At 43.1% G+C, this 26,748-nt stretch overlaps 1 protein-coding gene across 1 annotated transcript in view; it reads left to right on the forward strand.

Annotated features, from left to right (window-relative positions):
• The window catches only part of LOC110002868 (anosmin-1), a 51,360-nt gene that overhangs the window by 3,666 nt on the left and 20,946 nt on the right, over positions 1-26,748 (forward strand). Inside the window, exons 2-4 of the mRNA XM_020658535.2 lie at positions 4,384-4,431; positions 21,799-21,861; positions 22,173-22,395. Coding sequence (XP_020514191.2) covers positions 4,384-4,431; positions 21,799-21,861; positions 22,173-22,395 — 334 coding nt within the window. The remainder of the gene's footprint in view (positions 1-4,383; positions 4,432-21,798; positions 21,862-22,172; positions 22,396-26,748) is intronic.

The following is a 26,748-nucleotide window of genomic DNA, read 5'->3' on the forward strand; positions in this document are numbered from 1 at the left end:
TAAGTGTCAAATGGAAACAAGCGTGGAGTCCCAGAGTTTGGAAACCCTCATGGGCAGTCCATTAGCTGTCAGATTTATTACGCCTGTGGATTGTGATAGTATTTTCCAAATGCAGATTTATTGACATTTTACTCCACATTTGGGGAACTTGTCACCCCCGCTGCTACGATAGACAGAGGGCAACACCCAACCATAAATATTAGCCTCGGACACTCTGAAATATTAAGAGCGCGCTGGGATCGTGTAGTCTGAAAGCATCAGCCTTAGTAGTGGATTATTTATGTGGGGATGTGTGAAGCCAAAAACAAGGTGTGTCCATGAGCTCTTGTTATTACAGTCAAAGCAATAAAAAAAAATCCAACATTTTTCAATCCACTCATTCATTTCCAAAGTGCTGTGCAGTAACGTCTGAGCATCTTAACTGAGAGATTTGTGCTGCGAGCGAGAGGAAGAAAAAACATTGGAAAGTAGTTTTTCCTGGTCCCCCTTGTTTTCTCCTTTGATATTGAATAACCTGCGGTGGAATCAAAACCGCAGCCAGCGCTCGTCTCATGTGTGGAGTTTTTCATTAGTGAAGACAGCGGATGAATAGGGGTCTATGTTGCTTGGCCTCACCTCCCTGTAAACGCTTTTAAAACCATGACAGTCCTGTTGCTGCTGCACCCTTCAGCTAGCTCACTTGACAAATAGCCTTCATTCCTAAGTGGGGACAACTTTACACCAGCGTGGTTTGAGATCTCTGAAACACCCTTCTTATGTTAACATTGGATGTGCTGCTGAACACATTAGCTCACTTTCAGAGCGCCCTGTCGGAATAATTCATAAAAAAGTGAATAATGGATGAGCAGGATGACCACACAGTCGCACCCACTCAAGTCAAAGCCTAAATCTTGAGGCCCTTTATTTTCGTGCTGCATGTGTGCCCTGAAGGATCAGTTATTTCGGTGTTTGCCTGAGGACCTCTGGGCTGTTAAAGGACACACAGAGACACCCGCCTGTCCTTTGAAGTCCTGCATCCTGTTAGCTTAGCACAGACATGAACGAGGTCTCACAGAGTGGCAGCATTTTCCAGCAGTGCAACGCTGGAAACATGTAGGAAAGGATTGAATACAGTTCAAAAAGTATTCACCAGAGTAAACTGTAAACTGTGATCCATTTAATCCAAATCAGAGCCTCGGAGGAAACACAAGATTTCCACTTTCAAAAGGTGGAAAGCTATCCTCTGAGATGAAAAGGGCTTTTTGTCCATGTTCCTCTCAGATGTCTAGACAATACAACACGCCCCCCCCCCCCCCCCCCCCCCCCGGCCACCTGCTCTGCCTTCTCAGCTGACAACAGCCATAATGTATCTGTGTGATAAACCGCCCTGTTTACATGACTCCACCAGTGTCACCAAACAAAGCGAGCAAGTTCACCTCATCCACGCATTCATAGACCGCTGTCTGGTCTCTGGTCTCGACCCCCCCCCCCCCCCCAGTCGCACAGGAAGATATCTGGAAAGCGTCCTTGACGGTCCTCAGCGCTGCATAATGTTCAGCTTGCAGAGGAATGTCATGGTGAGTCAGAGGGATGAAGTCCTGACCTATAATTATTCCCCCGTTGGTCCCTGACATGGAGGGGTCAGGCCTGGACAGCTGGGGCAACATCCTGCTGAGCGTCTCTGCTGCAGGGATGCTGTCACATAGCAAAATTAGCTCCGGCCCCCGTCGCACATGATGGATGGATGGGTGAAGAGAGCTGTCAAAAAACACGATTGATGATTTAAGACTTGGTCTAGAGTTGTGACAATCTGTATAAATTATCCCTGAGGTGATCGCTGCTGGTGTAAATGTCAAGGTTTTATTTACAGGGTGTCAACAACAACGGCTTTGGCGTGGTTGGATTGTTTTTTTTTAGTGAACACCAGAAGGATTTTAATCATGTTGTACAGTACAATATGATGCCCTCATGAGGATAAAATCATATTTTAATCATAATTTGGCCGAACGCAGGGAAGGTTTTTTATTACCCAGAAAGGTCAGAAAGCTTGCTGTTGCACATTAAACTCCTCGGCCAAGTAAGCGCTCAGTTCCACTTTCATTCTGTACCAAATGAAACAACTATTAGTCTCCTCGGCTGCTCACACTAATGTATTTTTCATTCTTATCTGCAGTTTTTTATTATTTTTTTTCTGTTGAGGTGATTCTCTGAAGACATAACCAAACAATCATGGATTCCTTTGAAGCCGGTTGACCATTATCCTTGACACTAAAAGCAAAGCACTTACTGGTACTGGATGTCAAATTAAACCCTTTAATGATAAGTTCTCTCCAAAGGTCTCATGGGAAATTTCTTCTGGATTACATTGTGGGAAAAGGCTTTGAACTTGACATTGAACTTGAGCAGACTTTTTGCCTTCAGACCCCTGAAGTTTGGCTCTATCCGATGTTTCATTGCTTTCATTAAAGAAGCTCAGCGACATCCAAAAGTGAGGCTCGGATACAGTTCAGAGACTTGAATTAATTAATGAATTAATGAAACTCTAAGCTTTTTCACTTTTAACTTCTCCATATGTGTGGAGAACATGGGCAACAAAGGGGCAGTAAGCCCTACATCAGCTATCATTTATATTTTTATGACAATAATGGATCAAACTACGAGGTGTAATTTGACAGCTTGTAGCTTGTAGTTATAAATCCACAGAGAATTACCAACTGGCTCTCCAGTTCCCCCTGACTTTAATCGTCTTTTGGTTATATGACCCCACACCCTTAAATGTATAAATCAAGTATATCCTCTGAAAATAACTCTGTGAGTCATGACTGTCTACAATGGGTGTAACACCCGAGTCCCACTGTCTGTGATGTTTTCACAGTTTTCAGAGTCCTATCTTCAGTTTGTTTACATCGTCAGGACGGCCGGCTGACTCCTCCCCTCGTGTATAAAAGTTGTTTAATTGAGGGACTAGAGAAAAGAAGAATAACATACTGTACTCACTGCTTAACTGTGTTTCTAGATCACGCTCATTTCAGGTAAATTTACATGCAGTGTGAAGATACCAGCGTAATAAAGATCGCTAGCATTAGCATGCTAACACAACAATGCAGCGTGAGTTGTTTTGGTTTCATGCTGGAGCTCAAGGGCGACATCTGCTGGATCAAAACATCACATATAAAGACTTTAAAGAGTGAATATAGCACATGTATTTGCCCACAGACCTGACTACATATGCATGCTGTTTCTTTTTCTGTAAAGGTGTTAATGTTGACTAAGATGTTTTCCATGCCCCCCCCCCCCCCTTACCTGCAGGTGTCCAAAATATTGTTTTCCCAGGTTTAAAACATTGACCAAAATGCCCCTGTCTGGTATGCACATCACATTAGGAAGCCTTTCATGCTTATCAGCTGGTCATTTATTCTAAAGCACTAGCCTTGCACTTGCACAATTATGTTTGCAGAGCACGACAGCATAATTCTTCGCCCTATTAGAATTCAGGAAATGACCACTTGGACGAGCCATTTAGCCCCACTGGCCCTTCGCTTGACAAACTCTCTGCAAGTACACTTGGAGACTTTGGAAACACACAGCACTATTGGGACCAAATGTTTGCCTCGTTGGATCACAGAAGGTGGCACTTCACAGGCAATTAGAGGAAATTGTCGGTATCTGCAGTCTGCACAGGAGTGCTGACATCAGTTCCCGCCTTCGGTGACCTTCGGGGGACGTCTGTTGAAAGATCAAACAAGTTGTCAGAAACGCTGAGGTCACTGCGCACACTGAAACTGACCAGAGGTTTGCCCCGGGCCCCCGGTGCTGGTGACCCCCCTCTCTTTCCTGCTCGGGTTACACGCACTCAGCACGAAAAAGCTGGCTCAAATTCTGTCTTTGAAATGTGTTGAGTGTTCGCATCATTTCTCTTTTAAAGGTCATGACTCAAAGGAACATGTTAAAGCAGCACATTCATTTGACAAACTGGTGTTAAAGGCAGGGTTGGTCATTTTTCAAAACTAGCATGATTTTGAAAGTAGCATTCCCTCAGTGCTCCGTCTGCACCCCCTCCCCTCTGTGCTCCCTCAGAAGCCACGCCCCCTCACTGACATGCACGAGCGCCGTTGCTCCAGAAGTGTTGTGTAGAAACTACGTAAGCAGGGAGACAGGGAGGCGTCTGATTGGTTCATCAGATTGGTACCTCGTGGCAGACATTGGTTGAAGTTTTTACAGACTTACAAACTGATCCAGATGATGGATTCTCTTTGTTCCTTTTTCAGAGAACATGAGTTATTAATGTCTGTCAGGACCTGAAGACACTTTACACCAGAATCTGGAGGAAAATGAACAACCCTGACTTTAATGGGAATTTTAACAATATATTGATAACACATCATGTTTTCCTTCTTTTTACAGAATAATGGATCGTTGGTGTGGTGCCAGAATCACAAGCAGTGCTCCAAGGTATTGTTGTTTCACATCTTTCATGAATGAGATGCACATCACAGTCATGCCTCATTATCAGCGAATAATCTAACATAAAGTCCACAAGTCACGACAAGACGAGTTCAGTCCTGCCCGGAGAATCTTTTGGAAAAGCAGTTGTTGACATAGACTAGAATGAGAATTTTTTTCATCTACTTCTTAATAGATCGCTTCTGCTCTCCTTGATACCCGTTCGTATATGGAATACAATTAAATAAGACTTAAAACATTTTAAATATTTTTTTTGCAATACGTTAATGTTTCCGATCATTGTCCTTACACATATTTGCAACATTTTTTTCATATTTTTAACACCCAGTGGTGAAAAGGAAACAATGAATAGAAATATATACACAGAATGCAAATTCAAAAATGCATATAACAGAGGCAGCATCCAGAGCGAGCTTTGTGCCTCCTTTTTACAAGCATATAGATCGTCAGGTTAAGCATACTGTTAAAGAAAGACATAAAAAGAAGTAGAAGTAAGATTAGATTTTCAAGAGGTTTAATGCCCGTCGTTTTATGAAAGCACAGCGTGATTGTTTTTCCTACTCTTGTCACTCGGATGCATTACAGTTCGTCTCCCGCGGGGCTTGTTTGTGTTTCTTGTGCTCCTTCCCGATGAAGGTTGATACAAAGCTGGTGTTGACAGCCGCCCTGAAAAGATGGCGCTGACACCGTCTATCAGACTCTTCTGGAGCTGTTGACAAGACCCCTCGAAGATGTGCTGTATAGACTGTAGACAGAGAGGAGCTCAAATAAGACAGACGATACGCTAGCAGAGCCAGGTCTGAGTAGAAATGTGAAGAATGTTCTCTGTAGCTGTCAAAGCGCTCTCATCTCCTCAAATACAGACTGTTAAGATTCAATGCTGTTACCCCTGTGGGACTCAAATAGGATACAAACCACACACATTCATTCACTACAGAGGGTATGTTAGAGTCCAGGTCGGACATATTAGATGTAGTTCTTGTATGTTTTTATAGTTGTCCCCCCTCCCAAAAAAATCAACAATTTTTTTTTCATGTTGGCAAATTGGGCCAATCACAGCATTCCAGTGATTAATTGGAAATCCGTTGAAGAACAGTTGCATTCTTTTTTCTTCTCATGCTTACTTAACATGGCCACAGGTTTGGGTGTACATATAAATCACAATCAGTGTCTTGTATCACAGAATAACCCCTTGAGGTGACTTCTAAATTTCCCTCTTTGAATTTCAAATTGTTTCCTTGCCTATTTGCATGATCTGCCCTGGGATACAGTGCTCTGTGCCTTCTATTTCATCTGCACATGTAAAGGTTTGTTTCCTGTCCACCAGTGTGGCATTTGCTCACAACATGTTTATTTTGTATCACTGAGTATATATTCAACCATCTCCCCTAACCCTTAACCGAACCCCCATTTGGAATGAACTTCCAAACTCCATGTGATCTGCAGAGTCCCTCTGCACCTTTAAGAAAAAGCTAAAGACCCAGCTCTTTCATGAATACCTACTAACTTAATGATGATGGTCTCCATATTATTGATGATGATGATGGTAATGACGATGTTTTTTGTTTGATAACGACGACTTATAAGATGGTTTCTATACTGATTAGAGCTCTCAAGAACTGCCCTCAATGTTGTGCTTTGCCTCTGGTCACTTCCTGTCAGCACCTGTGTGTCCAATCAGACTCAAAGCTGATCGTTTGCTCTTACTCACATTGTTCCCTTTTTTCTAGATCCTTGCTTGTGTTGTTCTTACTCTCTGATGTACGTTGCTTTGGATAAAAGAGTCTGATAAGTGAATTGTAGAATTGAAGCATTGTGAATTGTTGATTTGAGGTCGTTTTTTTTAACCTTCTTGTAGTTATTGAATCATCTGAAGGTCAAGCACAATCAAATTCAGCTTACTTGTCCCTAAAACAAAATAATGGATACTGGATATGTTATTTAATCCATCATAAACCTTCTGTGACTGACACCTTTAAAGTGCAGTAGAGGTACTAAACATGGCTATCCCCACTTGTTTTCCCTTATAATACTCTGAAACTTGTTTCTCTCCTTTCCACTGTGATGGCCAACTTTGCCTTTTGGCAGCAGTCATCCCCTCAGTTTTATGTTTTGAAAAAAGGCTTTTGCTGGCTGTGAGTCTGAGCCCTGCATACTGTTCTCATAATCAACCAGCTGAAACCCTCGAAATGTCCCAAAAAAAACTCTTTAATGGACTTCTTGTTCTCCTCGCTTTAACAAGCATGTCACTTAGCACTTCTGTATCCAACTTGTAAGCTGTAAATAAACGAAGGCTGGATTTGATGTAAGCCCTTAAAAATAATGATATGTTTGTGTTGCTGCTGTGTGACTGTGGTGCTCTGCCACTCGCTCATTTCAAATACATGTAAGGGCTCTTTGAATTTAATTAACTTAATTGTATCCTAGGTTTTTGGTGGAGCCATTCAGGAGGCCAGTTGGGGCACGGCGCTGAGGTCTAATTTGTGGGCAGAAGTCAATATTTTGGTAGCAAACATCCCCACACTTGACATCTCCATGAATGACTGCAGCTCCACTCGAGGACTGTTTGCAGAGTGTGAAAGCACGGAGCTATTGTGTCCACTCGAACAATTGTACCAAATGGGCCCATGCTGTACAGTGAATAGCTCTACAGCCACTGATTAGCCTCTTCACTTCATGAACAGCTCAAACTCAAACAGAGAGACAAAGGCAGTGGCTCCATGGAGTGCGTCAGGGCAGAAGGCCTGTCCACCCAGAGCCTCACAGAACGACCCCCCCCCTCCCCGCCTGTGAGGATGGGCTGCCTAATAATTTAGACAAAGATGCCGTGACCTCGTCCATCTGTCTGCTTTTTCAGAAATCAAAGCCTCCTGTTGCCATTTGCAAAGAGAAAGTCAACCCGGTCGCTGCGTTTGCAATGACCAGAGTCGGCCCTGGCTTTCAGCGTCCCCCCATTGTGATGCTAATTAACCTGCTCGCCCTCTCTCCAGAGCCGAGTTAGGTGGCATTTAGAGAGCTGGAGAGTCATTATAATGCCATAACAGTGGTCCAGCAAATTCAGCTGGGGGGGCGCCAGAAGAACAGACAACAGCAGCATTTCTATGAGCTATTGTCATTCTGCCTCCCGACTGTTAGACCTGGAGGAGTTTGGATGTGTTCCCTGAAAGTTTTCTAAACTCCAGGGTGTTCTGTACAGCAGAGAAAATAGATTTTTTTATGTGTGTGCATGAGAGAGTGTTGCAGAGCCAGCCAAGGAGCTTTTCCATATTCAGAGCAGAGGCTGATATTAGCAACGGGTTTGTTCCCTCCCCCCCCCCCCCCGCCCCCCCATGGGTGTGATCCAGGCTCCAAAGCAAATGCTAGGATTGACTTAAAGGCAGCTAAATGTCGGCCCTGCAACAAGGCAGCACGCTTCATTACTCTTAACTTCTCTTAGGGAGGGAAGAGAGGAAAGGACACGAGCATCATGCCTGGATAAGTTCGCCTGCGGTGAGTCATTGGATCGTCGCCATTATTTATAAATCTTGGGGAATAAAGTGTCATATTTATCTAAAAACACAGAATATCCTGGAGATTTTTTAAAATCAGTATTCTTTCCCCTCCTGGGACCGAGCTCTCTATAAATGTGATAGAGTGGTGATTACTGACCTGAAGAGCTTAAAAACAAAGTCTGAAATATAACATCTTTAAGCACATATTGTTGACTTAGGCCGTGTTCACACTGGACTTGTTTTTTCAGAAAGAAGCGCCGCCTTCAGCGCCGCCGCCTTCAGCGCCGCTTGAGAGCCTTTTGAGCACTTATGCACGAGTGTTCTGTAACCTTAACAACAGGATCTAGTCTACGGTGCAACCGTGCCGGAGCCGGCCGGAGGACAACGCATCAATTTAGAACAGAAAAGAACAAACGGGACAGGACGTCAGACACCGATACAACATTAAAACATCCGGTTTATTTTCAGAATAAAACTCTCCGTTTTGACGGTTCATAAAAACCTGATTGGTCAGCTGTCAGAAAGGCGCTTGGCATCACCCAGCGCTTTTCTGAAAAGTTGAAATAATTCAACTGAAAAAGGCGTCGGGACTCAACAGTGTCCCTTTTTTAAAAAGGCGTCATCCTTTTTCCTTTTTCCAAAGGCTTGTATGTAAAAAAGGCGCTGGCAGTTGAAAAAAGAAGTCCAGTGTGAACACGGACTAAACCTTACGTTTCCCTTCAAAGCTTCCAGAGAGAAAAGCAAGATGTCTGGTCGTCAACTGAGAACGATAACTTCTGCATGTCATTCACAAATTTCTTACATTTTCATGTTGGCACTTTTCTGAGCGTGCACACACCAGCTGAAAAATGAGAGCGTTTTCTTTTGGATGCACCGTCGTCTTCACATGTTGGAAGCTTTGGAGCAGATTGTCTGAATGAACAATCACTGGAATGCTTCTATGTCTCATTCAAAAGTCTCGTCTTTTCAAAGCCCCTCCTACCAACCCCCACATTTTCTCACGCCAAAATGAAATGCTCAAACTTCCCCTTCGGTTGATCTTTTCTCTTCAGGGTCATTTCAACCTTTAAATATTAAATTGGAAGCCCGGCCTCCATTTTTCAAGAAAATAAAAGCACATACTTTGAGCAAATCACTTTCTCTCTCAGCTCTGCGAGTGTGTCAATGCAGTTTACAAGTCTTTTGTGTGGTCATCAGGGTTTCTTTGGTGGTGGGTAGTTTATTATGAGGCGCCCTGAAAGACGTGATAAAGTGGGTGCTGGTTTGGTAGTTTATGGCGGGGATTGTTGGGTGCTTAGACGGACTTCAAAGAAAACCTTTTGGTCGTGTTTGGGGGCCAGACGTTGGCCTCACCTTCCTGCGTTAAGTCACATTACCAGCCCCAACACCTCGAAGCGAGGCGGGATTGGAAACCAATCCGTCAAGTTGGCAGCGTTTCCTGATCGGCTGTAAAGTTTGAGGAAGTCCCTCCTTCTCTAATTCCACTGATTCTCTAATTTCATATTTGTGGAGAAATTCTGAGGTGGAGAATATCGAGTGAAGAGATGTGTGTGTGTGTGTGTGTGTGTGTGTGTGTGTGTGTGTGTGTGTGTGTGTGTGTGTGTGTGTGTGTGTGTGTGTGTGTGTGTGTGTGTGTGTGTGTGTGTGTGTGTGTGTGTGTGTGTGTGTGTGTGTGTGTGTGTGTGTGTGTGTGTGTGTGTGTGTGTGTGTGTGTGTGGGTGGTGGAGGAGTGTGAATCAGGGCTGGTCAGTCCCAGCAGGAAAGGACCTGATCTGGACATGGTTGTTAAGTTTCATTGGCTGAAGGGGGGGCTGCTATCTGTGGAGCTCATTATTCACATGGTGGGTGGCAGAGAATGAAAAACCCCCCACAGCAGAAAAGCAAAGACGTGGCCACAGAGAGAGACGGAGAGAGGAGGCGGTGGATCTGCAGCTCAGACTTCCTCAGCAGAGAAAAGTTCACATCTGTCTGAAGCTGCTCGCTTCGATATGTGAGTGATGAGCACCTGAAGAAAAGAAAAACCCCTCGCTGTCTCGATACCAACGACTGTTTTCATGGATCCCACAGAGCATGGGGGTCTTTTCATTTGAAGCAGTTCATTTTCTAATCAACCTTTTGGGGTGCTGGTGGCTCAGTGGTTAATGCGCGCGCCCCATGTACGGAGGCTGTGGTCCTCCAAGCGGACGGCCCAGGATCAAATCCAGCCTGTGGCTCATTTCCTGCATTTCATACCTCTCTCTCTCTCTCTCTCTCTGATTTCTGACTCTATCCTCTGTCCTATCTCTCTAATAAAGGCACAAAAAGCCCAAAAATAAATCTTAAAAACAATAAAATAAAAAGATATCAACCTCTTCCAGATTCACTGATGTTCTCGCTGTCAGAGGGGATTTGATTCTCTTGAAGGATTTAATCAAAGCGGCTGTGAAATCCTCTTTTAGCAATAACGACCGGTCACACTGAGACAACCTGCCGTCATCTAAGTGTTTATTCACGTTCTGAGGACGGGTTGGCTGAATATCACAGAGTACATTGAACCTTTTATTTTCCTTTGCTAACGAGCTGAAAGGAAATCATTATGTGGCTTTACTTGCGTTGAAATATGGTTCCTGAAGTGATCGTGCCAAGAGTCACATCGACAGCAGAAAGATAAGAACATAAGAATCTTAAAGCTGATGTACTAAGTAGATGTGGATTTATCGAAGCTGCTGCGTCCTGCAGATTAAATCCTGCAGATTCTGTGACAGTTTCAGGACGTTTGAGAAACCGGGATGTGTGTCAGAGACTCAGCTGATCGACAGCTGTTTTTGAACTTCTACTTTGAGATATATTCTCCCGCAGAGTGATTTGTACTTTGGATTTTCAGACTGCACATGTATCCTAGACGAAGAGAGCCACCCCCTTTTTTCCACCGCTCTTTTGTTCTTTGACAAATCCAAAAAGTCTCACCCACCCAGCTTGCCCAGATTTGCCCTTCCTTTGTAAAGTCTTTGTTCTCTGCTTTGAGATCCATATAAAAGAGAAAATCAATCAGCACCTCCTCCAGGAGATAGAACAAGTTATGACGTGGTTATTGGGCTTATTATTCCTCTGTCTGCTTGTGCAGCACAGTCAAAGTTACAGATAAGAACCTCTGTTAGGGGAGGCTGGAGAGGCCAAGTAGGATTAGTGAATTTCAAGTGTTTCACAGACTCAAATAAACAAGTGGAGATAGTGCTGGAATGTGACCGCAGCGTGGGATTAAGACGGCTTTAGTGTCATGTTTTACATGTTGTTGGCCTACATTGAGACACAATCTGCAGGTCTTATTGTGTTAATGATGATTGAGGTTGAGATGGCTGCAGTGGTCACTGACAGGATGAGCCAGAGGGGAACAGCATCCTTTTTTTATCCTGTTTTTGTATCTTCAATCTTTAATCTGGCTGACATGGTCTTGATAGAATGTGGTGGTTAGTTGTGTTAGTGATTGCTGATGTAAATCAACTCAGCAGAAGATGGCTTTAATTAAATGGTTTTGGCGCAGAAAAAGAGTTTTACAATTTGCTCCCATGTGTCTCTTTATTAGGGGCAGGACAAAATATCGATACAGCGTTATATCATCTTCCTGACTGCTGTGATGAAACGGTCGCTGGTGCCTCATACTGAAATGTCTTTTAGATAAGAAGTTGGCAGATAATATCAGTCAGTGGTGAAAAGAAGTAAATGAATGAAGCCTAATACGAGGACACCAAAACAGTGAATTATTGTATAAATCCTGCACTTTACTCTTTTTAGGGGCATTTTAAACACTTAATTGTATCTGATTTTGTGATGTATCATTGTAGTATTGTCTGAGATATGTATCAATTATCACTTTTTGTGCCTTTTATTTGGAAAGGACAGTGAAGAGTGACAGGACATGTAGGGAGGAGAGAGTAGGGGAAGACATGCAGCAAAAGGCTGAGGTCGGATTTCAACCCACAGCCGCTGCAATGAGGAGTATCGCCTCTGTAGGCTCTGCTGTATCGGGATGTTGTAGTAACGTGATTGGTAAAGTGTCTATGTTCCATTACAGATTGCATCATATCCCAAAGTATCGTACAGTATCATGAGTTCCCCCGCTGTTCCCCAACCAGATCTTTTATTATAGAAGTCTTCATAGTGTTGCAGTAAACACAGTAAACATGTTCGGGGCAGATCTGATGTGGCTTTTCAGAGAAAGAGGGAGACGGTTTTGGCTTTCCCATGCCACGTCAATGCCCACTGATCTGACCCCACATGATCAATCAATCAATCAATTTTTATTTGTATAGCGTCAACCCATAACAAGTGTTATCTCAAGACACTTTACAAAAGAGCAGGTAAAATGTTACAAAAAGCAAATTTAGATGCAGAGAGGAGAAGGACAGACAGAAAAAGAAGCCATTGTAAATGAAGCTAACTGCTAAGCTAGGCTAAGAGTAGGTAGCTAAAATAAAAAAAACTGTTTAGCAGGTTTGTCGCTAGAGAGAAAGAGTGCTTCTGTTTGTCTGAACGTACAGTGTGTTGGAAACAACAGTCGTAAGAAACGAGGCAAAATTAACAATTAAGCTTTTAGCTCTAACGATCAGCACTGAACAACACAGAACAGCAGATAACAGAACAGGAAATGATGCAATACGCTCACCCGTAGCACGTAGCACGTAGCATGGCTACATCCTGTTGAGTCTAATTGTCCTAAAATGTAAACGGAGCCCAGAGCTAGGTGATAGCCGAGGCTCCAGTTACAGCCGCTGTGTTTTTGACTCTTGCTGCTCCAGAACAAGACGAGATGGCAGGAGGACCTGTAAGAGGAGGAGGGTGTGTAGGTGAAACTTCAGAGTCATTAACTATTAAGTGAACCACTATTGCATTCCACAGCAGACAAAGCACAGTTCTGGCTGAGCCGTTTGGGCCCTTTCTGCTCATAAATAAGGCAGGCACCTCTGATTGTGGGCTGGATGTATAATTCATGCACTGCCCCTGCTGTTCCTCCTCCTTTTTCCTTCTTCTCACTTTCTGCTGAGCGCTTCCTTTTCAGCCTCTTTGTTGTCTGTGCCCTCAACTGCATCTAAATTAATAATTAAAGAGATGCTCAGAGGATGACTGTGACACCACCTGCTGGGTTAGTCACCGCTCAAAGCCTCACGTTCAGAAACAAAACAGAAAGTCTTGAATTGTGTACATCTCTGTGACATGTTTTGAATTTCTCAGGTGCTGCAGGAAATTCCTCCCTCGTTACTTTCTATGAAATAGTAGAAAAACAGATGTAGTAATTGTAGGAATCTAATATGACTATATGAATATAACAATGTACTTTTTGTAATATTATTGAGAGACCCAACGTTTGTCCACCTTCAATCTTGGAACACATTGGCGATTGTCTATCTACGACGTACGCCTCTGGGAGTGACCTCCAAATTTCCAGGGCATCGGTTTGGCCAATACTTCCTTTTTCCAACTTCCATTTTCAAAAGATTCAAATTTCAATAAACTTTATTGTCGATCACATAGTTACAGAAAATGACCTTTGGTTAGAGGCTCAAGTTACATGTAAACAATGACACTCAAATAAAACCATCATCATGCTACATGCTACATGCTACATTTGTTTACAGTCCGACTTGAGACACTTGAGAACGGAGTCGGTTCTGAGAGAAGACATCTTAAAGCTGCTCTTTCATGCAGATATCTAGATCATTTTTAAGCTTGCTAAGCCACTTAAGAGTTCTAGGAGATATCAGCAGGTAACGGGTCCTGCCTCTTTGCGCTCCGCTCTGACTGTTTTTTCTGCGCGCAGTCAAAGCCTGCAGGAAAAACTAGTTGACTCTCCTCTCAGGCTACAAACCAAAACAAATACACGTCAAAATCCATCCACACACACACATTCAGGAAGAAAGTCAGAAAGTGCGATAGAAGAAGAGGCAAAAAGAGAGATTGAGACGCAAAGAAACAAAAATACCATGATAGATCATTCAGACTCAATATTAGTTATAACTGAAATAATGACAGACTGTGAGGAACCTGCAAGACGCAATGCCAAATGTCCATCCAGATACCTGCACCTTTAGACAGAGGAGATCAACTCCCCTCCCTGTCACCTGCAACCCTTCAACAGTGAATGAAACTCAGGGGCACCAGTGCACCTTAATGAGCGTCTCTTCTAGCTTTGACTGCAGCACTTCTCTTGGGTTGCTGCATGTTTGCTGGGGCTTATGTAATTGTAGAATAGACCCCCAGCATCCACTGCTGTATACATTTATTCCAGCCTACCCCCCCAAAAATATCAGAGCAAAACTTTGTATGAATATTTAAGATGCACTCACAAAGCACAGACTGAGTTTAAGAACGTCAACATTGGCTGGGAATCAGTCCAACAGCTCTAATTTAATTAAACTTTCACCCATTTCTTCTTCCTGATAAGTGTGGCAGTTAGATAAGCAGCCTTCTGCTCATTGGAAAAACCTCATCTCATATTTATCAGCAGCCATGTGAGCCGGCTGCGTGTAGAGTTGCAGAGCCACATCTCGCTGTAAATCTTTCTGATCTACCTGACTGTCTGCTCGCTGCACACCTGTGCTGATTTACAGCAGAGCAGAAACTGAATCCCCAATATCTCCTGGACTTAACAGGACAAAAGGTCGAGTGAGGTTGAGGAAATAATGTGTCTAGACTTCCTAACGGCTCAGGAAGGAGATATCGTCTTCCTGATTTACTCTCAATATTTTTTCCTTTCAAATTTAACAGCACATCAGAGACGTATTGGAAAGCCTCTGCAGCATATGACTTTACACTTATTTAGAAACGGCTCCCCATGACTTGATGAGAAATGTTAAAGCCTGGTAAACCTGCACTTGTCTCCTCTGGATCATCCAAGAGGTAACTACAGGGTTTTAGACATGCTAGTTATTCTTTATGTAGAAAGGTAGGATGATTTTTATATATAGATATATGAGGTCTTTATTCTGAAAGTAAAGTAAAGGTTAGTTGAAGTCCTGCTTTAAATCTGCTTTTAGTTTGTTGAAATTTGATTTTTTGTGTTTACTCAAAATAAATGTTTTTCAAAGCTAGTTGTAGTTGTGACACTTTCTGCATGAATAGTGACGATAACTGTTTTTTGGAGCTCTTTCCTTAGCCAGGGTCTATTTTAACATAAAGAAAGTAAAGTAATCCAGTGCTTTAACAAAATATCAAAGGAATGTGAGGACTGTTACTGCTGGTGTATCAGTCATGGAGATACTGTTTTTGTTTGTCCCAGATCAGCCCTCCCTCCTTTTTGGATTATCTGGATTCTACAAATGGCAAGATTTCACAAAACTCAAATCCAGCCTTCATAATGTCTCTTGAGAATTTTTCTCATTTCTTCTACAGTTTTTGTTTGGCATGTTTCAATATATGACTTCTTTGTACTTGTGCAATTGTCTTACTACAGACACAAACCATGTGTCAGTGACATCACCTGTACTATGTGCTTGGCTATAGGTTTGGAAAACACATATTCACTGAAGAAAAAAGAAAAAAGGTTGAAGGCTCCAGAAACATGGGCTCACAGCATTGCTGGCAAATGAAAGTGCATTGGCCATGTTTTTGAAAGATATAGCACATGATAAAAAGCTCATTCTTTGTCTACACTGCAACATAAGCCTGGTGTTTTCACATTTATCTACTTTAGGGAGAGCTTTGGAAAACATCCATTTTCTGAGTAAGATCAGGCTTAGTGCGTGATGGAAGGCCAATGCAGGGAGAGAAGATGAGTTTTCAAATTTATCTGGATTAGAGCAGACACGGTCCGAGAGGGAGAGAGAGACTGAAAGGCAGATAAAAACTGAGAAGAACCAGGAGATGTCGAGGGGAGACGACAGCCAAATAAAAGTGAAATAGAGTGAGAAGTGAGTGAGTATGTGGAGTAAGTGCCCGTTGCAATAGAGGGGAGAGCACAGCTCGCCGGCTTGCTCCTGGATCGGTCGATAGATATGAGCAGCGACCAGAAAGCTGCTGGAATAATTGAGTCTGGTCATCGCGGGTGTGAAAAGCGCGAGGGCAGCAGAAAACTGCCATAACTCAGAGAGATTGGAGGTGAGATTTACAATGTGTACGCTCAACAACAGAGACTCCTCCATATCTGAGTCTACCAGAGGAACAGGAGGCAGCTGTTCCGCCCAGAGGGGCCGCAAAGGCACCTTGTAAATATCTGTTGGCACCACTCAGGCTTTACACTGACTGTCAGGGCTACGATCGATGCTTTAAGGTCCCGGATGTAATGTGTAAGCTTTTGGTTCAAATTACAAAAAACGCAGTGGGGGAAGCCCGTTTTTAAGTCACATGTGTCCACACACACAAAGCACTGGTCCATCAAAGTGTTTGGCCATTTGTTTTGGCTGCTTAATTAATTTAAAATAAGAGGATTAGTTTTATCTTTTTCACTCAAATCCCTATTGACCATAGCAGCCAATGTCCCCTGGCCTTAAGGTGGAAGGTTCAAACGCTGGTTCTGCTTTACTTTTGAAAAGCTCTGTGTCCTTTAGTATGCTCACTATCAGTTGTCTTTTCAGTCGACAATCAACCATGAAACTGTGAAATGATGCTCCCTATCCCTCTTCCTGCATTTTATCCCATCTCTCCCCCTATCCCTTTCCAAGCCCGGTGCAGTCTAGGCCTGTGAAGGTTGTTTCATCATGAGCCGGAGATCCGGCCGAAGATTTCTGCCTTTTAATAAGGCAGTTTTTTCTTACCACTGTAACTTTTGCTGCTTTGCTAAAGTGCTCATGATGGATCGGCCGGCTCTTTGTAATATAACGATGAGCAGAAATGGCCGCTGTGTGAGTGATGAGTGACTGTACAGATATGAACTATGATATGCATCAATATGAGTTACAGACCATATATTTTGTACACACGGTGTATTGTTATATCTCTTGCTAACATAACTTAAGCTAGGAAGTGGTTCAACGCTAATATCAGCTGTTGCTAGGGTTACTATTGGCTTATCAAATATGCGGTTTAACTTTGAAATATGGCCTGATGCGTCTGTATGTTCGCTGTCGATTGTATTTCTGATCAATGATTATTACGATTAGATACACTACAGTATGACTGACTTTCTGGAGCACAGCAACACAACTTTATACCAGCAGTTTAGCATGATGATAGATGAAGATGGTGAATATGGGGAATGACTGTAAAATGCAAAAAATCATTTCCATAGTTATGAAATGCAGCTGATGTTTTGTTTCCTGTACGCTGTGTTTTGCTAAGCCCGGGGCGCTGTGGACTGGTAGCTGTTCATGCTTCATTAGCTCAAACTAAACACTTTTTTCATTGTATATGTTATTCCAGTCCCTCACTCGGGCCAGTAAGCATTTTAACGATGGTTGAAGATGTTGATGAACCATGCTCCATTAATGGAAAAAAAACACAATGACCAGGCCCCAGTCCCTCTTCCCCCTCTTCCCCCTCCTCTCTCCCTCCACCTCCATCTCGCCTTGTCTCGCCCGGCCATGACAAAGTGAAGATGGGCTGTGGCAATGGCTGCCATTCAGCCTGACTCTCTCCTCGTCCCCCCACAGAATGCCTTTAGGGGTCCCTCAGAGTAACAACTGCTGCGTTTTATTACAGCGTGAAATGGTGGACTGAAAGAGCGCTGTGGATGTTCCTACTTAGCCATGCAGAATGTGTCACCGTTGGGTAGAAGATAAGGGGACAAAAGGGGGAAATCGGCCACTCAAGTTCTTTTGTTAAGTCCAGCATAGAAAACACCCGGTGCTCTTGTTTACATCTCAGAGTGAAGCCATTTGTGTCTTTTGGGGAGACAATTTGTCCAGAAATATGTTAACATCACATCGAATAATGACATGCATTCCTCACTCTATTCAAACAGATGGTGGCTGCGTTGCCAAGTGGAGAGATTTGCTTGAGGGAGACAAAGCCGTTGGCACCTAAACCCAGCAGATACACAATGTCCAGCTCGATTATGTTCACCACTCCACTTCCATGGTGTGTTTTCACAGATTATATCTAAGAGTCAAACACTAGAGCTGCAATAGAAGGTGCAAGGTGTGCAACAAGTTTGAAGCTTTCGCTCCTATTTTGGATCCACTATAACCAACGGGTTAGACCACAGATAACTCCCGATGTTAGCATTTTAATGACATTTATTATTCATCTTTCATAGTTTTCAAAAGTTTGTATTACAAGAGAGACGACTTCTGTGTAATAGTCAACTCAAGTCTAGGTTTGGAATGGTTTTCGGGGGGAAAAATGGTACCATCTACCATCTGCTTCTATGATTTACTGCTGTCATGGTTAAGAAAAGTTTTTGTTATAATTTAAAAAATGTTGTGTTGGGTCATTGCAAGCAATTTAGGGTTATAACTAGAGGTAATCTACACCAGTACAAGTATCTATAATGATACTGGTATCAATTGTGAGACCCGGTACTGCCTAGAAAACACAGTTTGTAGCTTTGAAAGTCAATGCACTGATCCGATATAATAATCTGTCAAGTGATCTTTATTTGCTTTTTTATCTGCTTTTGCTTTTTTCTTATATTAAATTGCAACAAACCAAAAACTGCTTTAAGCATTTGTGCAAAAAGTCTGAGCAACAAATGTTGAGAAATGTCAACACAGATGAGGGTGTGTACCTGTGTGTGATCAGGTGGAGGCTAAACCCAAGAAAAAAAATTGGCCCATATCTTATAGAAAATGTTTTTTGGCGCTCTCTCACAAGCACGAATGTGTGTCCTAACATCAGTGCAATAGTTGAGATTGATCACCAAACTGTGTAAATAAGAATCAGGGCAGCTGATTGATGAGAGCACCTTTGTAATTAAATACAGCCGCTCCATTTGCTTTGGCAAGACATCTGTCGTCAGTCCTCCTGCTCCCTCCTTAAATGTCAGGTTGTGGGTGTGGCTCGGGAGGATCGCTGACAGATTGTCAGATTTGGGCACACCTGCAGGGAGCTCTCACTGCCTTCCACACAAACACTTATCTCTTTAAAGAGTCCCATTTACGATATAACTGTTCGGTGAGAAAGAAATAACCTTCCTGATACGTTCCACTTTATGTAAGAATTCTGCAGTGGTATTTGTTGGAAACTTTCACCAAGAAGAAAAAGAAAGAAAGAAAGGGAAAAGTGAGACTCTGGGGGGTGAGACAACACTTAACACACAGCCAGCATTCTCATCTGTGTTGCAATATCTTTGGTACGCAATGTGTTGTGTGAATTCATGCTGCTTGGCATGCGAGCCAGAGCGTCTCGAGGTAACGATGACTCTTATTCTCACTTGTATAGCTGTGAACCGGAAAATAATAAAGAAAAGATTTGTCCATAAGAAAAGCCAAAGGAATGCATTCAGCCCGTGCACACAAGATCTTCCAATGAGTAAAATGAGCTTGATCCCCTGGCTTATGTGTGTATGTTCAGTGATTTGTAGAAGGGATTTGGGGGCTTTGGACATGTGCGTCTACTGGCAGAATGTCCTTCAGACGCGGGGTGTAGAACACAGTTATTACCTCAACACCTCATCGTTCTGGTGAGGCCGGGATGCTGAGGCTGCTGCTACTGCAAGCTGCTCTCTCTGTGGACACAATCGAGAACAGAATGAATGATATAAGGTCACCACATTATTAATAGCAGACGATGGTAACACAGCGTAGACACTCTGGACGATGAGGCATAACTTGGATGGTGCGCTTGAGCTCGTATGTCATCCTAAACCTCTGAGGTGTTGCAGCGGTTTCACCTGATCAGCTCTGTTGAAACCACATTAGTTTCTTTTGGAGCGCTCAGCTGTCATAACTCTGCGCTTTCCCTGCAAGGTGTCCAATTTTCCTTCTGGCACTCTATATTTTATATCACCGCTAGAGAGAGATATCTATATTACTATGAAGTAATTAAGAAAATACCTCCTCACACAGCCTCCTCCGTCCTCTGGAGCTCGGCTGTGTAACCCTCGACGCAGTGTCCACACAGTGCTTCTCCGTGTGCCTGAGACGAGTGTAATTGAGTGCTGGCAGGCGTGTGCGCAGCCTTGATTGCAGCATGTTCCTCCAGAAGCAAAAGGTTTATGTTTCATCGTGCGCCGGTGCACCGCACTCCATAAAAAGCAAATAAACGTTTCACTGGCAATGGCATAATAATGACAGAGTGGGCTAATGAGCAAATTAAAGTCATAAATCCAATCCTCGCCCCCTGACTGAGCTACGAGAAGTCTGACATCAACTCTGTGTTAAATACACTCTTTAGAGAAGGTGCCCTTCGTCGGCTGGATAAATAAGTTGACTTACAAGCCACTTTGATGTCGCCAATTTGTTTGTGTGTTCCCCTTTGAAGCCTCAATTTCCACATTTCTGCCGGCGCCATTATGTTGTTTTTAAGCTAGGTGTCTGTATATGGACAGTAGGGTGGATACCTCTGAAGTCCAAACTGAAGCAAATGCAGAAGTGAACAATCCCTATGATGGGAATCCTAATTAGATCCCGTATTAAAATGCAAATTTGAACTGCAAAAATTCCACATTTACACAATTTGACAGCCAAATGTTTTTGGTCTCAATGACTCGTTTGTTATTCTTCAAAGCTGTCACTGTTTTTAGGTCAAAAAAGGCCGTGGAACTGTTCTTCCAATTCTTTGCCTGTAGATTGTTAAAATACTAGGTGGAGATAGCATTTCAACATTGCAAATTCAAAAATTATTCAGAAAACCAATGTGTCGCTTCTTGCGACCATTAAGGTCTCCCCCCTACTGGCCATTAGAAAGAATGCAGGTTCAAAGCTCTTTACTGCACTTTGCATAATTCCAACCAAAAGTGCAAATCCACTGAAGGCAGATCTCCATGTCAACTCTACCACATCGCCTTCTCCCATTGGTGAAGATATATTTGGCCATCCCAGATGATGAATGTAGTCATGTGTTGAGGATGTACCGCCGTGCCCCGTCTTAAAACTGTAGCCGGTGCAGGAGTCTAAATTAAATGGATTTGAATGAGTGACTTTGGCAGGACTCTGGTTGGTGAGGTTTTGGCTGCTCCCAGTGTAGCACAGAAGCAAACTGGCCGAGCTTTGACTGCTTTGACTGAGCTTCTCTTCTCCTTCACACCAGCAACAGGCGCTTTTAAGTCCTGCGGCATCATCTGCCTGATTCTATTGGACATGCATGGACTTTTTTTCTTAAAATCCGTAATCCGTTTTATTGAATTAGATTTCTTTGGGTGGGGGGAGTTGTTGTTGTGCTTAAAGCAAAAAGAGTTTGACTAGATTGGCAAACTTTAATTTTTAAATGTTATCATCGCATTATGTTTGGCAGAATGACTTTGAGCTGCTAAGATTTCTTATTTTAACCAAAACCTTTGCCAAATATTTGGTAAATTTGTTCCACATGTTGTAAAAATGGAAACCCAAGACCACTAAACGAACTGTATCATTTATCTAGCGCTCTCCCTAAAAAGAAGGGGAGTTTGGTGCCAACACCAGAGTGTGTCAGGCCCAGACTTGAGCTGGATGACAGTGAGGTGTAGACGTTATGAGAGTCTAGCAGTGTGGAGGCATGAAGAAGAGATCTCAACCAAAATCCAAGAATCAGTAGATTTCACAGCCCAAGGGTGTGTCAGGCTGCTCTTTATGGACGTCCACCTTTGTCCTGTATTTCTTTTTGTAGAGTATTGTGTAAGATCTCAGATGCTATGTGGGGCATCTCTAACAAAAAGAAGGTGTGACTGCTCGCTGTGAACCTGTAGAGGGAAGTGAGGCGGCTGTCAGGAAGCCAGCGCTCCAGTTCAGAAAGCACCATCTCCAATGCAGCAGAAGAAGCGGTGGTTCTTTGATGTGGCTTCCTCTTTGAAGAACTGACACCCTTCTCTCTTTCACAGTGCCTGGAGCCCTGCAAGGAATCCTGGGACCTGAAGGAAAACCAGTGCCAGGATTTATGCGAGGTATGTCACTACCCACAAAATGCCGTGGTTGCCTCAGATTCAAGTGTTTGAGCTGCTCATGCTTAACGGTGAAAATTCAATGAAAGGAAAGTTTTGAGAGTAGTGTGAAGTAAGTCTTTCTGCGCTGTAACAACACTGAATCAAAGCAGTTTCATGTGCTCACCACTCCTCTGAGTCAGGAGCAGAAATGTAAACAGGACAATCCCTGTTAGCTCACAGCGCGGCTCGTTTGCAGCCAGACTGGTTGGTCTTAAAAAGTAATCAGACCTATATATTTCCCCCCTCCTCCCCCTCCTCCTCCTCCCGCTTAGCCCCTCTTTCCTAAGAAGCATTACGAGTGTCTCACCAGCTGTGAGTTCCTGAAGTCCGTGGAAGGAGTGAAACAAGGCGACTGTCCGGCCCCGGAGAAGGCGAGCGGCTTTGCAGCAGCTTGTGTGGAGAGCTGCGAGGAGGATGGAGAGTGTTCCACTGTGAAGAAGTGCTGCTCCAACGGCTGCGGCCACACCTGCCAGCTGCCCAAGAACCTCTATAAAGGTAAAACCATGAGTGCAGCCCTGCATCACACTGCATTGCAAAGAAAGTTGTTTTTGCAGCCACATGTTGTTTAAAGTCTTTAAATGTGATTTTTCACCCTTAAATATATAAATCAAGTATCTCCTCTGAAAATAACTCTGAGAGTCATGACTGTCTACAATGGGTGTAACACCCGAGTCCCACTGTCTGTGATGTTTTCAGAGTTTTCAGAGTCCTATCTTCACTTTGTTTACATCGCCCGGACGGCCGGCTGACTCCTCCCCTCGTGTATAAAAGTTGTTTAATTGAGGGACTAGAGAAAAGAAGAATAACATACTGTACTCACTGCTTAACTGTGTTTCTAGATCACGCTCATTTCAGGTAAATTTACATGCAGTGTGAAGATACCAGCATAATAAAGATCGCTAGCATTAGCATGCTAACACAACAATGCAGCGCGAGTTGTTTTGGTTTCATGCTGGTGCTCAAGGGCGACATCTGCTGGATCAAAAAATCACATATAAAGACTTAAAAGCTCTAAAGGTAGATTGTGTGTACATGTGTTGGTCTCTGGTTGTTAAAGTGTGTTTTGATGACTGACATTGCAAAAGCTCTTTCACAGTCCAACCAAATAAACCCATCTGATTGGTCGTTGTGGCTTTCCATCCAACTGGAGGGCACAAACTAAGTTGTTGGTTAGCTGGTGAAAGATGGTGTGCGTCTGCTTCAAAATTAGAGCCATCGGCTGTTTCTCGTGCCCGATGTTATTCAACATGTTAAACAGAACAGATTGTATACGCATTATATGCTATAAACACTTAAAAATACAACATAGAAAAGTACAGTATGTTAGCATCTTAACACAGTGCATGACTCATCCTGAAAAAGGCTTTCAATAGAAAGTATCAAAACAGTGTTTGAGTTCATGACAATATGGAGTTCTCACATAACAAACACACTCCAGATAACAGTAACTTCTCAAAACTGTCAGTACAGTGAGGGACTGTACTCATGGATCAGTTATTACTATCACAGGTTAATTACAATTCATACATTATGATTTTGTTTAACAATCAGAAACATGAATATAAAAAAGTAATTAGAGGACTTCCCAGATTGCATGAAGTGTTTAAATGTTACGTTGTGTTCAATAATAGTTAAAAGAGCTGACATGTATGTGGATGCCTTCATACAAGCTCAAAAAAACAAACAAGACATTCCGAGAAATTGTTGATTATTTCTCTATTATCGTTTTAATTCCTGAAACAGCTGCAAAGGGGAAGGTGTCAGACAAGATGACTCGCAGCACGCTAAACAAACAACCTATGTCTTTCTTTTTTTTTACATATTTTTCACATCAAATATTCACAATCACTGATACGATTTACTGCTAAAAGAAATGGGATGAAAGGTGAAACGGACTGACAACCAATCAGCTCCTCGTTTCATTATTCCTGCTAATGTTTCCAAAAGGAACCAAATGAACCCGGTTTGTCAGCTGAGTCCTGGATTGGATACTTCCTCCTTCTCCTTTCATGAGGTTCAAAAACGGATGTTTCCTGACGTCATGTTTTAACGTGATTAACTGTTGCAGTTTGCATAATTTTCAATAATTACCTCCAATCTATTAATCCCTCTCTGTCAAAACATTCATTCTAAATCTCAATGACGCAAATTGCAGATTATCTCCAAACTATTTTTGGCTGTTCGTTTAAGAATCATAAATCTTTATTTCATCCCTGTTTCACTGAACGTCACACTCAGCAGCCCTCATGCTGTTACACATCTCCACTCTTAAACTCGCTGGATCAGCTTTAAGGCTTTCACAGACACAGATGCACCCAAGAATCTTTGCTCCAGTGAAAGTGTTTAATAGCGCCGCCCGGGGCACTCGATGATGTGAGGGTGCTGAGTCGTTATGTGAGCTAACCGAGAGCCTCTGAACTCAGAGACGGGAGCTGGAACTACATTATATACACTATCAGGGTGCAATTTCTGGCAGCCTGCGGCCATAACAAAGTTTGAGGAGACGTTGAATCGAGAGCAGAGGAGGAAGATGAGTCTTAAATCAGGCTGTGAAGCGCAGCAGTGACGGCCATGTGTTAGCATGTTGTACTGTGTGTGATTCTGAGTCGGAGCTTTTTATTTATTTTTGATTTGGAAAGATCCTTCAGGGACTTCATGGTGGATGTCACGCTCAGAAGGTGAACAGCATGTAAATCGGGGGGGGAGATGAAAGCAGGCGTAGCCTTGAAAGATTTCAATACAGTGACCCAGTCAATGAAAACCATTCGTCACACTCTTAAGACCTTCAAATCCAGCAGACGACCAAACTCTGAGATCATGACGGGGCGCCATCAGCACTACACTTACGCTGAATTAAACTCAGCATTTCTGGTTTGAGAGTCCACATGGGATTCCTGTCCTGGTGCTCGGTGTTAAAGGTCTAATTAGCTGCTCATGGCTGGAAGGGCGTAATTGTTTCTATGTGTGTATGCAGTCCTCGCCGTGATGAGCCGTGATGCTGGAAGCCATTATGCAAACACAAGCGAGAAATGGAGCGTTTCCCCCGCTGAGATCACTCTCAGATGTGTGTGTGTGTGTGTGTGTGTGTGTGTGTGTGTGTGTCTTCAGGTTAGGGTCCCCAGCCAGTGTGTGTAGGTCCCTGATAGAGAAAAAAACGTTCAGTGTTCAGGCTCTGAGAAACAGAACCCCTGCTGGGCTTTTGATGTGCCACAAAGCGTTCTCTTTTTTTTTTACAGCAATAGAGCGTGATGCTGTTTCTGCTCCGTAATGAGGACGAGAAGTTTCATTGCAGAGGTGCAGCTCTGATAAAACATGCTGTGCCAAATATAAAATAGATGGTTCAATAAGCTCTTCTAGTTCTCTTCACTTCATATCTTTCTAGGTTTTTAAGTTCCTTCATTTCTTTAGAAAGAAATCTGATGCAATCCAACTTCTTTTGAGTGTATTTCAAACTTAAAGTCTTTCTATGTGATTTTTCACCCTTAAATATATAAATCAAGTATCTCCTCTGAAAATAACTCTGTGAGTCATGACTGTCTACAATGGGTGTAACACCCGAGTCCCACTGTCTGTGATGTTTTCAGAGTTTTCAGAGTCCTATCTTCACTTTGTTTACATCGCCAGGACGGCCGGCTGACTCCTCCCCTCGTGTATAAAAGTTGTTTAATTGAGGGACTAGAGAAAAGAAGAATAACATACTGTACTCACTGCTTAACTGTGTTTCTAGATCACGCTCATTTCAGGTAAATTTACATGCAGTGTGAAGATACCAGCATAATAAAGATCGCTAGCATTAGCATGCTAACACAACAATGCAGCGCCAGTTGTTTTGGTTTCATGCTGGTGCTCAAGGGCGACATCTGCTGGATCAAAAAATCACATATAAAGACTTTAAGGAGGGCACAGTTCTAAATCATAACTAGAAAACAAGCTGGGAGGAGATTTAAAAAGCCGAATATGTTGTGAAATGTATTTGTCAGAATGAAATGAACCTCAGCAGAGAGTTATCTTCACGCTGTCAAAACAAGTCTGACTCAGAATCTGTCCATCAGCTCGTCTCACGTTTACAGTAACTCCTCGCGCTACAATCCCAATATTTGTAGTGCCTTCCTCAACCTGTAATTAGAAGCTGTCATTATGATGGTATGTGCGTGAGTATTGAGAATTATATTCCTGGAGTGTAATTGTTGGCACGGTGAAGACATGAATGGAAGCCTCGCTCTGTGCTTCAGTTACATCACGCTGCAGAGAGCATGTGTGGCCATTCAGACATGAGGGCTGTTTGATTGTTGGACTGAAGCTGACCCCAAAGTTATCTTTGGAAAGAACACAGCACGAGTATTCAGTGCCCTCCTACGTATTGCGGAAGAAAGAGGTTGTGTGTGTGTGTGTGTGTGTGTGTGTGTGTGTGTGTGTGTGTGTGTGTGTGTGTGTGTGTGTGTGTGTGTGTGTGTGTGTGTGTGTGTGTGTGTGTGTGTGTGTGTGTGTGTGTGTGTGTGTGTGTGTGTGTGTGTGTGTGTGTGTGTGTGTGTGTGTGTGTGTGTGTGTGGTTGGGCTTTGCAGATGAGCTAAGACAGAGGGAGAGGAGGAATGCTGTGGTTACATTAATGTTCCTTGTTGCGCTGGAAATGTGACACATTTGTTCACACACACAGAAACACACAGAAACACACACACACACACACACACACACACACACACACACACACACTCGACTGTGGAGCTGTGAAACCACAGCACAATGACCCCCAGCTGTTAGCATGCAGAAAGCTGTTATCAGCGACACAAAACAAAGTAGTGACTCGGTGTGCGTGCGGCTCAGAGACCCTCCTTCATCTCCCTCCATCT

Source organism: Labrus bergylta, chromosome 13 (genome assembly GCF_963930695.1).
Source record: "Labrus bergylta chromosome 13, fLabBer1.1, whole genome shotgun sequence".
Taxonomy (NCBI): domain Eukaryota; kingdom Metazoa; phylum Chordata; class Actinopteri; order Labriformes; family Labridae; genus Labrus; species Labrus bergylta.